The sequence below is a fragment of the Maylandia zebra genome, linkage group LG23, assembly GCF_041146795.1.
Source record: "Maylandia zebra isolate NMK-2024a linkage group LG23, Mzebra_GT3a, whole genome shotgun sequence".
NCBI lineage: Eukaryota > Metazoa > Chordata > Actinopteri > Cichliformes > Cichlidae > Maylandia > Maylandia zebra.
In genome coordinates, this window is record NC_135188.1 from 5,115,969 (window position 1) to 5,134,542 (window position 18,574).

The 18,574-nt window shown below is 39.0% G+C and overlaps 2 protein-coding genes across 3 annotated transcripts in view; one reads left to right on the forward strand and one right to left on the reverse strand.

The window, feature by feature from the left end:
- The window catches only part of agbl4 (AGBL carboxypeptidase 4), a 350,713-nt gene extending 341,211 nt beyond the window's left edge, over window positions 1–9,502 (reverse strand). The window contains exons 1-2 of the mRNA XM_076879894.1: window positions 9,382–9,502; window positions 7,999–8,121 (exon numbers count right to left, since the gene is read on the reverse strand). Coding sequence (XP_076736009.1) covers window positions 7,999–8,121; window positions 9,382–9,427 — 169 coding nt within the window. The 5' untranslated portion in view covers window positions 9,428–9,502. The remainder of the gene's footprint in view (window positions 1–7,998; window positions 8,122–9,381) is intronic.
- The window catches only part of elavl4 (ELAV like neuron-specific RNA binding protein 4), a 78,562-nt gene continuing 69,421 nt past the window's right edge, over window positions 9,434–18,574 (forward strand). Inside the window, exons 1-4 of one of the 2 annotated variants that reach the window (XM_004554924.5) lie at window positions 9,434–9,562; window positions 13,311–13,453; window positions 13,748–14,608; window positions 15,295–15,435. In XM_004554924.5, the coding sequence (XP_004554981.1) occupies window positions 14,561–14,608; window positions 15,295–15,435 (189 nt within the window). In that variant the 5' untranslated portion in view covers window positions 9,434–9,562; window positions 13,311–13,453; window positions 13,748–14,560. The remainder of the gene's footprint in view (window positions 9,563–13,310; window positions 13,454–13,747; window positions 14,609–15,294; window positions 15,436–18,574) is intronic. The other variant, XM_076879899.1, reaches the window with a different exon arrangement.

Consider the following 18,574-nt stretch of genomic DNA (forward strand, 5'->3'; position numbering starts at 1 on the left):
AAAAAAATAAATAAATAAATAAATAAACAAAAAACAAAACATAATCCATAACATGCTGAAGTTCAAAACAAGTAATATCTAACATTTGAAATTAATGCAGTTGATCAGACAAATTAAAAAATTGCTATATCATCTTATATAGTGTCTGTCAAGTAAAACATTATTATTAAGAAATATATACACAAAATACAATATCAAAGCTCTTAATAAGACACTACACTGCCGTCCGGTATTCCCGTCATCAAGTCTAAAGGGGCGCTTGCATTATTAGATGCAGTAAATACAATATGACCCTCAACTGAAAACACATGAATCCATAAGAAATACACTGAAAAACTGAACATATAATATAACACTGAAATACAAGGAGTCATAAAAAAGGACAAAGTCCATTTCTTCGTTAAGACTTTTTGTAGCTAAATCTCTAGAGTGAAAATCCAATAAAGTTCACGCTGTAAAAGTTAAGTATTAATGCCCGCTTCTCTTTTTGCAAGCTGTACATGCTCAATGCCAATATAACTAAGACAAGACACATTGTGATTCATACGCTTAAAGTGGTGGGAAACCGGACTTTTCTGATCACGATTTCCAATAACACATCTATGTTCGGAAATAATATTTTTCAGAGGTCTGGATGTTTTACCGATATATGCCAACCCACAAGGACATTTAAGCATTTTTATCACATTACTGGTTTTACATTAAATTATTCCCTTAATTGGAAAAGTCTTGCTTGTGTCCGGATGATATAAAATCTTTGTTTTACAAGTAAAATGACATTGCTGACCATCATTGCATTTATAGTTCCCGAGGTAAAAACGCGCCAGTATCTGTTAATAATGGTGGCCATATCTTTAGTCAAAAGTGAATTTTGAATAGCACATTGAATTGCTTTCTTTTAATTCAAGTATTAGGGATATAATACGTATAACCGAACCACTACGAGTAGAAATCAGCATTGTAATTGGGTTTTAATGATCAGAAGCTTGTTTTAAACACTCATATTTCTAACATCTTTTAAAAATCTTTGTTCTAAATCTCCTATTTAGTCTTCAAAAGTCACTATTAGAGCTACATAAGCAACATATGCAGTAGACCTGAGGCACAGGAACACTTCTTTTTTTTAAAATGCTGGATGATATGAACGTAATGAATATCTATCTGTAGCTTTTCTGTACAAAGTGGTGCACGAGAGTTCGATAAGATATTCATTATTTATCTAACTGGAAGTTAATACACAGTCATGTGAAAAAGACTTGTTGTTTGTAAAAAACTAAGGACACGCTTACTGCTTTCACATGAATTAAGAGGGTAAGTAGCACCCAGGCGCAACTAATCAAATGCACTTTAACGGATCATCAGAAAGTGTGATCAGCTCTGTAAAAGTAGAAGTTTTGGACATTTTTGTTTTGTCTGGTGCATTCAGGTGTGTCTTAACACAGCAACACAATCTCCCTAAGAGAACACATCCCATCAAAGTCAGCCCAAGGTCAGACCATGTAATCCTTAGGGAAACTGCAATAAAAAAACACACGAGCTACATCTCAGACCCTACAGGCATCAGTTAGCATGTTAAGGTTCATGACAGCACAATAAGAAGAAGACTGAACAAGTATGTCTTGTATGGAAGGACTGCCAAAAGAAAAGTCTTCTCTCTAACAAAGAAAAACAACAAAAACAAAAACACAAGAGTTGCATCTGAACAAACCACAAGGATTCTGGAACAATTTCCTCTGGACAGATGAGACAAAAATGGAGACGTTTGGTCATAATGCACAACCACACATATAGGCACAAACACCTCATACCAGCTATTAGCACTGTCGTGCCACCAGAGAAATTTGTTCAACAGCTCGGCCACCAGCAGGTCATCCAACAAGACCTGCGTAGACCGGGTAGGCCAGGTCCTTCGAAGGATACAGCACCTGAATTTGGACACAGCCAAAGATTCCAAGCACTTCAGCAAATCTACAACCATGGCTGAAAAAGAAAATAATCCAGGTGGTGATTCAGTGGTGATGTCACAGTTCAGACCTCAGTCCAGTTTAAATGCTTTGGTGGGACATTAAGAGAGCTGTGCCTGCAAACTTAAAAAAACTGAACATTGTAGCAAAGGGTGGGCCGAAATCCCTTCGCAACGAGGTGACACACCGATAAAGTCATAGAGAAAATTATTACCATGAGTCAGTGTGTAATTTTTTACTTTCATAGTCTAACAAGCTGTTACATTATTTACGAATCAGGTTAATTACTCAGGCTCAGGAAACACTATGACTTCAAACAGTATCTGACAGCCTTGACTATTTTGGTTGTAGTACGATATGGACATAGCAGTTCGACAATATCTGTTCTCCAGTCTGCAATATAAGTTGGATTGTATTGAGTGAATTGACTGTAAAGTCTATGAGTTGTCTTTATCAATAGACCCCATTAAACACTTGTCACCGCTGGGGAATTTCTTTGATCATGCAAGCCATTGTCAGCAGAGAGCGGTCGGTCTAATCAATGAGTGCTTAATTATATCTGGTGCATGGTCCAGAGGTGCAGTAAAACAATAGGCCTGCGCTGTCAGTGTCGTTCTTTGTACAGACAGATGGCTCTTTAGTCAGCGACATTGTGAGGATGCATTCACAAAAGAATTTTTGGGCTAAAAATGTCAACAGTTGGAGCGTGTGACAAGACAAGATAAGAATGTCATTTGGATTTCACTCTAAAAACAATTAGACTTCTTTTATCACTTTCACGAATCTCTGCCATTTGACACAATACACAACAATAGGCCAGAGCTTAAATGTTTACAGATTAGCAAAATCTTCTATTTCCTACTGTACTACATAAAAAAAAGATCTCAGTAAGTAAAACTCTAAGTTTACATGGGTGTTAATAACACTGGGCAAATTATACAATCCAAAATGTTCAACAAAACCAGTGAGAATGAAAATAGCCACAGTGTTCAAGTTGTACTGTACCAAACACTGAGAGAACTGTCATGCTCATTTTTTAGGCATAGTACAGTAAAAGGCATTTAATGGTTTATAATGACTCTGTGTCAAAGGGCCTGTTGACTGAGACACACTGTATGTAAATCTGTAGGCCATCACTGCCTTGATCAGCACAGCACAGACAACAAAGTGAATTAAGCCTCATCTAAATGTAAATTAGGTTTTATACCTTTGGCAAACAGCTTACATAACCAGTGTCTGTTTTAATAAACCAATTAGATTTTATTCTATGCTATATGAAGACGAGAAAATAAAAGCTGTGCTTTATGGAAATGTACACGGGATGCAGATAGCATCAGGAGTCGGGCAAAGATCCTTCCTATAGGTATGCATCATTTTCACATGAAAACATGTGCTTGAAATACTGACTATTCAATCTAGTCTGAGAGAAGTAAAACAGACACAGACTGTCATAAAAGGCCCATTCAATTGCCTTGAGAAATGAACATGTGTGGCAGGAGCTTACATATTTGTCTCCAATTTCCTCTCCCTCACTCGTATCACAAATATCAGACTGAATATATGAAACCAGAAGCTCATTTTACATTCTTGACTTATGCAACCTGTCTTATAAAGTTTGAGCAGAGGTACAACATTTACTGTAAACACAATATGGCAGGTATTCTCAGGTTAGATGAACCTACACTTGTGCTGCTGTTCAACATCTTTAATACAATTAAAGAATGAGGGAACAAATTTTGCTCTTTCACAATTTAACTGCATGTACTTTCTTTACCACAACATTTACATTTTTATCCAAGGATTGTTTTTTTAAAGTTAATCTGTGCAGTCTTATGTTCAGAAATATTATAAATAAGAACTTCTCCTAATGCAAGTTTCCACTTAATAAAAATACATTAAAAAACAAAGTAACTTAGGGTAATTCTGGGTAATTAGTGTTAGTATTATTTATCTGATTAAGAGAGGGGCAAAGAGAACTCTTCCTCTGATAAATTTATAGAAATTTCCATTTGTATTTCTTACCTCATGTTTAATTTTGTCCTCAGGAAACTCAGAACAAGTTAAACAAACAAAAATAAATTAAGAAAATGCCAAAATTTCTGCTTTTTATTTTGTTAAATTTTAATTAAGAATTTAGAATTAAGAAGTAATATTATCTTTAGTAAAGAGAGTGGTACTTTGTTTGCAGCACATTTATTTTTACTATGGTAAATGATGACAACAAACATATGAACAGCAAGAAGTGCTATTGTAGACAAATACATAGATTTCAGATGGAGTATAACTTGTAGAAAAATAAGCACATGTAAAGAATTCTGTAAAAAGCAAAATTACAAACTGTGAAGTGGAACTTTAAAGCAATGCTGTTAAAACCAGTAGTGTTTAAATGAAACAGCAACAGGGCATTAATTTGAGAATATCTGGCAAATATCAATTTATTCCATATTCTAACTTTAGTTAAGCATTTACTGGAAAGAGATTAATATCAATTCCATAAACCATTCAGGAGATAAATCCAGAGCCACAGACATGTATATGTTAGCTGATCCCTGTGAGGGAGCTCAGCACCCATTAATCAATGTCTGAGCTCCTCTGGCCATGTCATCTGGGGGAAAAAAAGGCAAATTTATAAAAAGGGCAATTACCACACTGATATTGCAGAAAAATCCTCCTAATATAACCCTCTACTACTACACATTTGTACTTTCCTTCACATATGAGTCTGATAAGGTTTATCTATCCCACTATATGTCTATAAAAGATTGTCTTTCCTCTTGTGAATAAGCCTAACCCAACTTAATTGTTAGTAGTAATCCACTGACTTCCAGGTTGTTGAAAAAGTGCATCAGAGAATCAGCACTGGAGAACAACACTGACACTGACACCAAAGTCAGACAACAGAAAGTAAACAGGGAGAAGTTAAAGCTCATCTGAGTCTGCAGAAACCAAAATGGGCTTATCTGTGGAAATATGAAATCTGAGCACCATCTGAACCTAATCTCCACACAGCGATTCAGTCCCAAAGAGAGCCTGCTGGTTCCCTGATTTATTCTGCCTACTTGGTGCTTGAGTGTTAGCCTGCTTGTGGGTCTAACCAGCCGACCTTGTCGGTGCTGAAAACATGCAGTTCTTCATTTTCGTTTTAATGCCACTCCACTAGCAGAAAGCAAGGCCATTAACAAAGGAATCTGGAGCATATTTAACTTCATCTTACTTTATGCGTACAGCAGCCTCAATTCAATTATATAATTGATTTTTTTTTTCAATCAAACAATGAAAATTAATTGTGGAAAATAATCAACACTACAAGTGGCTATCTTTCTTCTGACCTACACAAAATACCTAGCTGGATTTCCTCCACAACAAATGCGACACTGCTGAGGGGAAGCAAACAGACTGCTATCACAGTACCACCACAATACCACATAGCTGTACCATGTGTGAGTCAATGTCAGAAAAAACTACATGGCGTGCTCCTAAGTCCAGCTTCAGACTTCAGATACATCGCTGTTGACACAAGAAGAAAATGAAAATGATTTGAACCAATGAACCAATATCAGTTAAGCAACTAAAGGTAAACAGAGTTAAATTTAACATTTGTCTATTATGTTTTTATGATTTGTTGGGTTTTTGTTATACCAACTTTTTTACCTTCTTTTTATATTTGCAATTCACAGTAAATGATAACAGCAGGTACATTAGCATACGTTAGCTAACTAAGCAGTTGTATCTTGTGTCTAAAAAACAAGAATCTTAAAAAACGCTAAATTTAATGGCGTTTTGGCCCAACATGAGTCAATTAAGACCCAAAATAATAAACAATATTCCTGCGGTAATCATAGCAGAGAGTTCGTTAACTACCTCAGATTCAGAGAAAATAATATACTGATAAAAGCTTCCTGCAGCTCCCTGGTGGTTTGTTACTTTCCATTTCATGCTAGGGAAAAGATCATTATTGTTCCACGCTTTTCACAGCAGAGCTCGAATAGGTTGTCAAATCCCTATTAAATACAACCTAATTAATTTGTTTAGTTTAGTTTTGTGATGTGTTGGAATGTAAATCTTTTAAGAGAGATCTTTAAGTTGATATGCCTTTATAAGTATGTCTGTCCAGGTATCGGTTTGCCCTCTTGTGGATGTAACGCAATATATAAATGGTTCGGTCCTGTGTGGGCAGAGGTTTGAACGAATAATCAAATTTGAACAAGAGCCAATGAAGTATTCCGCAAAATGTGCATTGTAAAACATTTGTATTTTATCGTGTATATAGAGAATGAGTAAATGTTTGAACAACAGCACTATATTTTTTACAAGCCTACATACTACGTGCATATATATCCACATTTAAGCATGAGCTATACACGTTATCTAGAATGTAACAGCACAACGGCCTCTATTTTAAAATTCCTGGGCTAACTACTATTTTTGCCTAGTAAATATTTTAAAATCCCAGAAACTTTTATATAAAAGTGTAAGAATGAGGACTTGTCCCTATTAATGGTGCGGATGGTGTCCAGAGATCTGTTTTTACATTCTGTGCTCTCTGGTCATGCCTCTGTCAGCAATGACCAGATTGTTCAAATATGTGGGTTCAATTTAGAAAATGAAATAAAAATGCAGCTAAATGCAATATAATGTGCATACATAGTAGTTGTGTATAAAAAGGGAAACGCCAGCAACTTCTGAAAAAAAAAATTAAAAGTGGAGCATCTTTTGTGTCTAAAGCTCTGTGGTGTGTTTGACTGCTTAAACAAAGAGACTGCTGTGCTGAATATGCTGCTTTAATGCAGCCTCGGTAAAAACTAAAAATGTGACTGTCTCCCATAAAATTAAGGTAACACTTACTACTGTTAACAACACGAGTCTGTAGTTATTATTGCATCTTGGAACTTCTTTAAGTCTTCCAAATTAGTGCTAGGGCAAGCAGAAATCACAGCTTCATCAGGAGATTGCAGTCAAACACGCAAATCAAATTGATTCTCAACTGCTAGATAAGGAAAAACAAGGCAGGGGGAAAAAAACAGAGTGCAACAGGGTTGTTGCCCAGTTTACTGTGAAAAGATTTCAGGGATCAATAGTACCAGCATCTCATCCACTTTCACAACAACAACAAAAAAAATTTCTGAACTGTGAGGACCCTGTGTATGGATAAAAAGTTTTAGAAAACAATTTCAGACAAACGAAATGGAAGATAACAGACAGGATGATGTAGAGATCGCAGGTTTAGTTTATGCTCTCGCTGACACACACATGGAGACACTAAGGGAGCAAAGCCACATTGCAGACAATCTAGGTGATGTAACAAACACAAACTTTTTTGTTAAAACTTGCAAGCTCAATTAAAAAGGTAGCAAATACTGTATTCTGACCACAACCACGCTTCAGCCCAGGAACATAAATAACAGATGTCATAGGTTGCCACTTTGTCTATCGAGTTTTTTTAAATTATTGTTTAAAAAATTTAGATTCAGCCATGGAAATACAAAGCGAGGGCAAATATACAAGATGCTAGCTAACAATGGACAGAGGCATGTCAGATTTAAAATTGTTTTAAACTACAAATATTAAGATCACATAACAAAAGAATTGTACAAATGTTCAAATAGCATCTAGCTAAAGCTGACCCACTGATTGCTTTTGGGTAACTACAGTCAGTGTGCTAGGGCAGCAGTGACAACCAATAATATTCGGCTTCAACACAGGTCTTATGACAGTACATAAGACCTGTGTTAGATAGCCTGTGTTATCTAACAATAGATTTTTTTCAAATGTCAGCATATATACCCACCCTTCACTGGGAACCTGGGTTGCATGGAGAAGAAGGGATTGTTGTGATTTGGTCACTGTGCTTGCAGGATGTGGGTAGCTGTCAGTACAGCATCTGATCTAACAATTATCAATTATCTGACTTTTCTGCTAAACAAATCTGCTTAAAAAAAGTGTCAGCCAGCATGAGAAAGTCTTGCTTTTCCATCCAAGTGTGCACCCTGTAATTATGTCTAAAGGTTAAATATTGTGTTTTGCAGTTACTCACCACTTTCAAAGCATGCATCAAAAACCAGATGTCCTTTTCGTGGAGTTCCTGAGTATCCTGGTGGGCTCACCATCAGCTTGTTTACGTTGCCCACCAAGGCATCCTCTCCCCCAGCTTCACGGCCTAAAGAACAAGTGCAAAATGTAGAGTTTAACTTTACTCAAAGGAGTCTCCGACCACTGTGTGTAAACCCTTAGTTCCCAGGTGTATATGAAAATTTCATATAATATAATACAGTTGTTGTTATTAAAGTAAGGACAGGTATTTACTCCAATAGAAAAAAGAAATGGTTCCTTTTCTTATGTTGTTGTCATGTTGACTTTTATTAGAATGAAAAAGGAGACACACACACCAAGTCTATAAAAAATACAAGATATAAGGATAGGGATAACTAATTCACATAATGTTGTTGTTAAATGTGAAGCGCCACAACATCAACAGTATAAGAAGTGTTGATTTTATATATTTTATTGGTATTAGTAATTAGCACTAAGTGGTAATTAGGCTGTTCATTTCAACAGACAATTTCAACACATGGTTACTTTTCCTTGAACAAGTGAAGTACAACTGGACTTTTAATAAGTTAATACCGTAACTCATTTCCATTTCTTACGCCGTTGCTCGTTAATAAAATAGTAGTATATTTAGTTTAGATCTTTAAAATTAAAACAATAAATAAAGCTGCGTTTTGTACAAATATGCAAACAACAATAATCAGGAAGGTGGCAAAGAGGTTTTTTTCACAACTGTGGAGTCCAAAGATGGTAATTAATAAGATAAATTTTTAAAAAAAAGCATAAGTGAACTATGATAAACATGATAAAACCCCTGCCACAACAAATATTATTATTGGTTTAAATGTGCGTTTTGTTTGTTTAATCCTCCCCCCATTACAGTGGCGTGTACCATTTGTTAAGAACTGCTCATTTACGGTAGCTTTCATTTAGAAGGATAAGAGACAAACACCGGTTTTAATCACCAAGAGAAAACTTCAGATACAACGGAAAGCTAATTAGCTCCACACCAGCTCACTGCAGTCTGAGTAACAAAGCTAGCTAACACAATTTAACAAACAGTCTGCTCGGCTATGCAGCGGTTAACTTTGTCATGGCAGCAATTATCTAAACGCACATGTAGCTCATAATATGGTTGAATAAAGTCAACAGCAGCACAGCTAGCTCACGCTTGCTGGTGACAGGACTGTGTTTACATTTTTGCACCTGCTAGCTAGGAGGTTAACACGCTTAACGTTAGCGTCCATAAAAAGAGACCTAGCGAGCCAGTCACGCGCGCATATTATTGTGAGATAACGGCCTATCACGCGCGTCCCTCTGTTTGTATAGCAATGAACAGGTTGCCGTGTTAAAGCTCATATTTACACACCAACGTCGACATCGCTAACAGTGTTCTCCTCCATCTTCCTCTCCATCTGCTACAAAGCAGCCGACGCTCTCTGGGAGTTACCACGGCAACGGAGCAAAAGGAAGCAGGAGAGGCGCTGCAACCTTCATCAGGGAGCCGCTGCACAGAAGACACCCAAGAAATCGGTTCTCCCGGGCAATGAGTAAGTAATAAACCCGGTGTTTGATTATGTTTGTTTAGTGGTTACAAAAATCATTAAATATTAAATATTAAATATTGAAAGTAAGCTGTGATTTATCAAAGCATGGTTGGTTCAGGACAAACAAAAAACTGCAACTCTGAAAAGGTCACTCACAGAATTTCAAGTTAGTAAGAAAGGAAGTGAAGTTTGTGACTTTTGTTCTTGAGAAGGACTGTATACGCAAAGTGTTTTACAATATAAACTAAAATACATGGATAAAACCAAACATGCACAGGTAGGTCCAAAGCTTCTTTTTAAAGTTATCAGCAGGGTCGACCGATCTTAAATCCATTGGAACTTGGAAGCACACCATGAAAAGCACAATCTCCAGCACCTGGATCTAGGTATAGCCAACAAGTATTAATCAGCTGATCTACTATATGAAGTTTGGATGAAGTAGTTTACTAATCTAGGGAGGCATCTGACCATGAGGAGCTCTGAAAGTGGTCACTAATATCTTAAACTGAACTCTAAAGTTTAAGAGGAGCCAGAGGAGTGTAAATAAGACACAACTGGTGTCACCCAGAAGGTCGAAGTCCCTGGAAAACTTCGGGAGTAAGCCTTCCTTCTTATTACACATGCATTTCAAACGTATACTGAATTAACATCAAGGCTAAGAGTAATTAAATAAAATGGTGGAAAACCTTTATGGTTCAAGATTTGATATCTTGTAATTCTTCTTCTAACACACACACACACACACACACACACACACACACACACACACACACACACACACACAAATATACATTCAAAAGAATAAATAAATAAATATTTTTTAAAAACCTAGTTTTATGTTGGATTCATGGCACTGGATAAGTTTGTCCTGCTTTTCAGGATGATGTACAGGCTATGGCTGTAGTGAGTATTCTTTCTAAAGTGTCCGTTAAGCTGTTCACTGATGCTTCCTAGCTGGATGCCAATAGATGGTTAGAATTTGGCAGTTTTTATCACCCACTGCAAAGCCCTGTGGTGTTGCCCCATGCACAAGCCATACAAGTACACCAACAATGTACACTGGCGACATTTACATTCTACAGGAATCAGTAAACTAGACAAGACTCCCATTGCAAATTAAATAGTAATCTGTATACTGCACCCTCCTCAGTTTTATTGCAGTCATACCTGAAATAAACCTCATTTTGAAGGTATTTTCAGAGAAAAAGCCAATCAATGCAAGCAGCAGCCAGAGATTCTGAATTATCCTGCAGATTGATTAAAGCTGGAGATTTTCTAGACAATTGGAGCAGAGATGTCATCAAGGCCAATCAAGCCTGGCCCTATTCCTTTCCCATTACAAAGGCTGCACCTGATTAAGTACATCAAATGAGCAGCGGCACAACTCCTGGAGCAAGAGCATACAGGCTGCTGCAAATTTTCAGGTTATAAGCTGTGTGTAACAGGACTAAATGAATAAGACAAGAGAGAGGGCAATGGGTTTTTTTTCCCCATGTGCATGTGTGATCTGTATTTGATGTCGAGCATCAACAGGCCACTGAGTAGATAGGTCGGACTGATTATTTCTCAGATGACAGGAAGAGAATACTGGGCTCCTGTGTAATATTTTGTTAAAATTGAAAATTGAATAGCTGTCCGCCATGCCATGTCATTCCTTTAACACTATGCCAATTAAAGAGCTGTACGGTGGTACAATCATTCATTTTCAAGAGAGAGATTGAAATTAAATTATGGAGCATGAGAAGAATGAATTAGACACGCTACATGTTCCCTTGTTTCTCAGCTCTTATCAAATAGAGAGGCTGCATGGGAGTGTTCGGATGTTCCATAAGATCCTGGCTATGGATACTCGGTGTAACTACATCTCATGGCTGAAACTCACATCAGTTTGTGAAAGACAAAATTTTATTCCAAAAACTTACCTGACATTATAACAGTACCTGTGAAATAATGGTATCCTGCAGTGAAAGTTAGGACAGGACATAAAACTTGTTTTATCATTTAAATGCCTATGCACATTAGCGATATTACAGGAGAACGAAAAGGTGCATGAAATCTTTTTATGGCTTTCCTCTTCTTTTAAAGCTTTACATTCAACAATAGTGTGTCCTCTTAAAAAATGCCTGAAGAAGTTGAAATCTTTCTTTCTCCCCAAGTTGCATGTGTGCTTTACTTCTACTTACTGGTGTCTGCTCAGTGGATCACCGAAACCAGAATAACACACAAGAGAGGTTCCACACATGTTGACTCTCAAATTTTAATTATCTCTCATGACAGTGTATTTTCACACGCCTATAAAAATATATTTGACCCCTCTGAACATACGATCGTGCTTCACATGTAGACAGTCCTGTCATGGTTAGTGTGGCTTGGTAGTGACTGGATTACACACCTCATCATTTAAATCAGTGGAAAAAATATACAAAAAATATATTTTTTCATTCTTTCAGAAAGATAGTCTTTCTTCTGAATCGCAAACTGATCAAATGAGTCAGCATTTGTAGCTTTGTGCCACAAAAAAAACACTGACACAAAGAATTTCTTTTCTTTCTTTTTTTATCCCGGCATATGTGTATTCAAGAGGACGAAATCTGTGTTTTTCTACATTTGTATTCCAGCAACTACAGGGAAATCCTTTTTACTCCAGCCAGCTGAGGACATCCACGCATATAGTCCATCATCGATGAAGAAACAAGTCATGCAAAAATAAAAAACACAGGGCACAAGAGGCTCAGAGTTGGAGATGGGCAGTTGTGTGAGGCCGGGTGCGGAGGGCTTAGTAGGGAAGTAGAGACCATCCGGCAGTACATAGAGAATCACTATGGTGACAGCAATCAGGGGGCTCAGGGGAGTGAGGCTGGGTCAGAGAGGAAGGCTTGAGAGGCAGCTGACTGAGGAATCAGCTCTCACTCTGAATGATTCAACTGACAGCTCCCCCCAGGGCTGTGCCGGACCAGCCGTCCCCAGAGACCGCGGCTTTACGGAACAGGGATGCGGCTAGCAGTCCTTTTCTAAGGAAAAAATAAATAAAATAAGTGGAATTGGAGCCAAGACGGCGCAACAGTGCCATAACATAGTAATGCTGTTAATGACACCATCACTTAACTTGCTACAGCGAGCAATTTTCTTTTAAAGAAAAGGAAAATGTGCTAATTTAAAACATGTAAACAATATTACGTGCCGCATCCTTGATGTGAGTGTGAGTCTCTCTACATATATTTCCCTCCCCTGTTGACATAAACATCGGTTAAAAGTAGCAATTTGCTAACACACTGCTTTACACCTTACCATTACCCCTTCTATCATCCATTCATCATCACCCACTCCTCTCCCTTTATCTGACACTTTCTCTGTCTGTTCCTCCCTCTCTCCACTGTGCTGGACAGCATCCACCTAAACAGATGGTTCAGTGTCAATAGGCTGCTATTAACTGGCCGCTCTCCCTGCTCTGATCCAAGACAGCAAAAAGCACATTTAAAGCACTGGGAATAAATGCTGTGCCACACTCATGAAGCTAAGATTTGATTAGCGCAGACGACGACGAGCCCATTTACTTTAAAACCGTCACCCTCATAAGCTACTTTTTTTTCTGTTAGTTTCTCAGAAATAAGCACAAATTGCATGTTTACCACATCAGATGCAGGTGTGGTATTTTTTTTATGTATTGTTGACTGAGTTCAAGGATCTAGTGACTCATATTCTTGGCTCACATCCCCTTAATATTTATTTATTTTGCTTTTCTCTTCCATAGTTCGGATCTCCTGCCATGTCTGTGACTAGCTGCTTCGTCATCTCTGTGCCACACCCTGCTGAGGAAAAGGACAACTGCCTGACCTTGAGGCTTGCATCTGCTCAACCCTCACTTTTTCCATCGCTGGTAGATATTAATAAGAGGTACCCTTAATTTCCACTCCCTTGTGGTTCCTCCTCAGAAGGTGCAGATTTGACTACATTCCATTACTTTATTTTTTAGCCACATGAAAGAAAGCACTAAATGCTTCCTTCTTTCCGGAAAGCCTTGATAGCCCTTTTTCAAATGTAATCTACATCATAATTAGACCCAAACAATATGAGTTTTCGCACTTCCTAGAATATTAGTTAATGCCGGTTGAATGTTCGATCTGACGATGAAGCGAGAGCCAGTCTAAGTATAAATGTTCCTTTACAATCTGCATCTGTGTGTTATAGACACACCCAAAAAGAGGAGAGAAGAGGATAATATGAAAGGAAAGATAGGAGTGGCACGGAGAGGAAGGGATGTGGCGGCGATGGTGTCGCTGCTGCTAGAACAGTCTTCCCACCTTGTGGTAGCACGGAGAACTGTAGCTGCCTCAGTGCATGAGCAATGGGGGATGAGAGAGAGATGGAGTGAGAGAGATAGAGCGAGAGCATAGGAGAGAGCCAGAGGGAGCGATACACAGAGAGAGCGAGAAAGAGAGAGAGAGAGAAAAAAGGGAGGGGAGTTTAAACTAAGTGCAATGTTTTGGGACAGGCTAATCTGTTAGTGAGCAGTGTGAGGATCGGAGCGTATTGTGTGAGCCAGTGTGCGGGGGACAGATAAGGGAGCCAGCCAGCCCGCCAGCCCGACCCACCGACCCACCGACTGCCTGACTGCTTGTTTTAATGTGCTGACTCTGGGGAGATTTTAAAAGACAGCATATTGACTGCTTAGACGTGTGCGGAGACCCTGGGCACAAACGCCACCACTACAGCCACAACGAGCAGAAGTGCATCAGCAGACAGGGGAGAAAGAGACAAAAACTAGAGGACTGAAATATCACAACTCCAGAATCAGAAAATTAAAGAGGATTTTTTTATCCCCCTCCTTTTAAATTGATTTGATTTTTTTCTTTCTTTCTTTTTTTGTGTTCCTGGGACTGACTCCCAACTGTAGAAAAAAAAAGAGGAGGTAGGAGCAAAAACAACAACAACAACAAAAAAACTGAAGAAAATCTGAAAATAAAAGGACAGAACGAAAAAAAAAAAGCACCGAATCTGAACATGTTCGAAATAAGCCGAACACTCAACGCTGCTTTGTTGAGCAATGAGGTAAAGACATTTGGATTTGCTTATTCCCTCCGCACCTCACCTGTGTGTGTCTGCTGCCAACCATTCTGTCATGTGTGTTATCGTATGTCAGTGTGTGTGCGCGAGTCTTTACACTTCTATATGCTCGTAGCTAGAAGACAGAGGGGATGATTGATAACAGCAGCTGTTTATTATATTTCCCAGCACGATGCTTGGTGCAGAAAAGGGGACCGCAACGCTTCTCACCCTCACTCATCCCGCCTTGTAATAATAAATGGCGAGCCAGTGTCTAGACTTTATATCCTCCTATTGTAACAAAACTAAGGTAGCCTTTAAACCCATCAAACATAGGCTTGCTTGTGAAATTGTCCACCTGGGGCTAAAATTGCTTGTGTGCCTTCATGTGCGCCTACGGTATGTCTGTTAGCGCGAGTGCGTATGGCTGTGCGTATGCTCACACGTGCATTTGTGTGAAAGCAAAGGGTTCTGTAATGCCCCTCTGCCTCCCTCTTTCTTCATGTCCCCCACCCCCCACACTCCCTCTTCTGTCCTTTACCATCGTCCTTCCTACCTGCTGTTATCTGCTCTCCTTCCCTTTCTCTCACACCTATTCTCTCTCTCTCTTTTTTATCCCCCCCCCCTGTTTCTGTCTCTGTCCTCCCTTCTCCTCCCGTGTCTCTGTATGAGTGTGTGTGTTCTGTGAGCAGCATCTCAAGATGATGGCGAGGTACGGGCAGCTCTCGGGACTAGCAGCCAGTGGCGTGGGCTCCGTCCCTGAGACGCACTCGCCGCTATTTCCCAGGGATCTCCTGTCATCGCCAGCCCAGATGGGCTACAGGTCACCCCTGGTAAGAGGATAGACAGACCAATATTTATCTCCATCCTTTTAATGAATGATGGCATAGGAACAAGAAGTGAATCAGGGAGAAGCGATGGTAGTGGTAGTAGTAAGTGTGTGTGATAATTGTGTGTGTGTGTGTGTTGAGGAAAAGAACAAAAGGGCAGAAAGAGAGCAAATCAATTGTGGAATTCTGCCTGTATCCCCAATGGATAGTATTAGTAAATATTTACATTGTTATGTTTGTTCAATTATGGACGCCTACTCTGTCTTTAGCCTCTGCCAGTCAGACTGTTATCAAGGGAATTTGAGGTGTTTGTGTGTGCGTGCATGTGTGTATGTGTGCATTTGTGAGTGTAATATATTTCCTGTTTGTTGAATTTTGTCAATGTTGTTAGGAATCTAAAATATTCATTTATCTGCTTACTGCCTGACGATGAATTAATTGATGTGTAGTAAATTAAAAAGAGGGCCACAAGCGCAGCTGTTAAAATTCCAGACTTTTTACGACAACCTCGACATTCAACGAATGCATTTGAACACCCTGAGGAGCCCGTGTGTGATTTTAGAAGACCGGTCAAATCAGTTAGATTTCAGTTAACGTCTGAGAAAGCCACGTTAGCAAGCGGAGGCAGAGAGACTGTAAATAGTCGGGATATTTTGCGCCGGAGTCAACATTACTCTGCAATTTACATAGAAACGATTACTTCAGGGGAACGGGAACGAGAGAGAAAAAGGGGCATGAGAAAACCCTGAGCGTTTAGGCAAAAGAGCTGTAAGAAAATCCCTGACTCGCCGCATTAAAGCGACATGAAGCTGTGGGTGTCTAATCTGCTGTGGGCTCTTCATTGGTTCGGCTCCCCTTCAAACTGGCTCAGATCCACACCCCAGAGCCTCCCGGAAGCCATCATAACCCACTGTCATGCTGCTGACTGTATCCAGGGGTTTCCGTCAAGTGTATGCAAATACACGGCGAGGATAAGCATTGAAATGCGTCCGCAAGGAGCTGAGCTTCAAAACTGTTTTTCCACTTTGCCTTTTTGCTTTGAATTCTTACGCCAGTTCAAAGACATCTGTCCAGTGCTTAGTTATTATACACAGCACAAAGCATGTGTTTCCCACTGCCCGTTCAAACTCACAACAGTGTTATCAGCTCTTTGCATAAAGCTGCCAGACCATGAATTTTTTCCTGAAACCAACGGAACTAATTACTTCAGTTTATTATGTGAATGGGATTGACATGTAAACATTTTTTTGACTGTTATCAGCATCTTATTAGATGGAATTTTAAAGAAATAACCAGTCGGTCGCAGGGTGGAGCATGATGAGCAGATGACTAATTGCACATTGCATTAAAATTTACAAACAGCATAAAAATTTTTTTTAATTCAACACATTTTTATTATTAACTGAGTGACAGTCGGGTCCTCATCACAAATAGCTTCATTTCTAGTAAAATGGTTCTTTTTGGGCATTTTGCACATTCGCCATCAGTGTGTTTCTAGCAATGAGCCACATCCCTGTGTGTGTGTCTGTGTGTGAGCAATCAAGCGCCTAGGTAGGCGCATACACTTGTGTATTTGTTTGACAACGTGCGCGTGTATGCCTGCGCATGATTACCCTGGTTAAAAAAGACCATCGTTAAAGTGATTAATGGTGCCTTCATTAAGCACAGCAAGATCATTTGCATACATTAGATGAATGTGCTGGAAGATTCTGGTGGCTTTGGTGTGTAGAGCCTCAAAAGCAGCAACCTCTACCTTGGTGCTTTTTTATTTGTTTTGTCTTTTTAATTGTGCAGCGGCAGCCAAACATTGCTTTACCCTTTAAAAAGAGGCAAATTCATTATTTAGCAAAATTCTTTGTCATTTAATCAATCCAACAGTTTAATATTGTTACAATTTAAAATTAAGACACTGGATTGATCTTCTATTGGTGTAAATTACTACTTTGATAAATGGATAAATATCTTGTTTAGCTTCAGTTTGTTTAGAGCATTCACGTGCGTGTTTGTGCTAAACGTTTCTGCCTGTGTGTGCGCATGTTCACAGTCTTACGTCTCGCGTTTTAAGCTCTAGGACAACGTGTTTAAGAGAGCATCCAAAAAATTAAATTCTGAATCTATTAGAACACACGCAGCAGACAGAGGAGCATAAAATTAATGAAGCTCAAATGCAAATCTTACGCCGGAGTAAGCACACCCACCACATCGGTTTACAGCACTAGAATGACCTGGTTGACCACCTTGGGCAAAGGGGGTAAAATGTAGATAACGTGTAGAAAAACTTAATTGTAAATGATTCAATTTTTCAGTCACTGGAATCTAATTTTCAAAAGCCCACAACTAAAAACCTGCAGTGCACCGTGCTTCAGAGCTGAATGCTGTTAATTTGTAGAAAGCTCCACTGATTACCCACTGCAGGCAGCTGCTGTTCTCTATGTGACACAAGGCTTTGTTTGACAACTCCAATCTTTAATGTTTCAACATTTGAAAAAAAAAAAAAAAAGAAGCTGCCTAAAGCCGTTCATCAACAACGCAGCAACGAAAAGCAAAGAGGGACAAAGAAGAGAAAGGGGGCTACCATAGCTGTTGGCAAACGTGTGTAGCCACGGTATATTAACAGCCAGCAGATAGTTAGAGGTCATCTCTATTTCATAACAATGATTAGCTTCTTCCATCTGCCGCTCACTGCATTTCCCCTCTACTTGATTGCAGTGTTCTCTGTATCCAGGAAATTAGTTCATTTGTGCTCCACAACCCTGCTGTCACTGAGGCACAAACAGGTGCAGCAGACTGAGCGACGCCACAGAGGGAAAACAACGTTCACAGGAAGGGAAACGGAGATGGAGATATGTGCAAAAGCAAGAATCGACCGAAATAATCGCGAAACAAGTACGATGGCAGTTAATTAACATTGAGATCTGACAAAAGCAAATGCTGCTGGTTTATAATATTTTGAACCATTAATTTATCTGCCAAGCACCTGAGAATGAAAAGTGTAAGGAAAAAGGTGCTAAAGCGAGAAGGCCAGTAATATTCTCTTTATAACTGTAGCACAATAATATGGTTTGAAGCCGTGCTTGTTTTAGCCAAGCTTGTTTAGCTATAGGGGGCTATAAGAGGAGGGGGGGGGGCTAAAGCACATTAT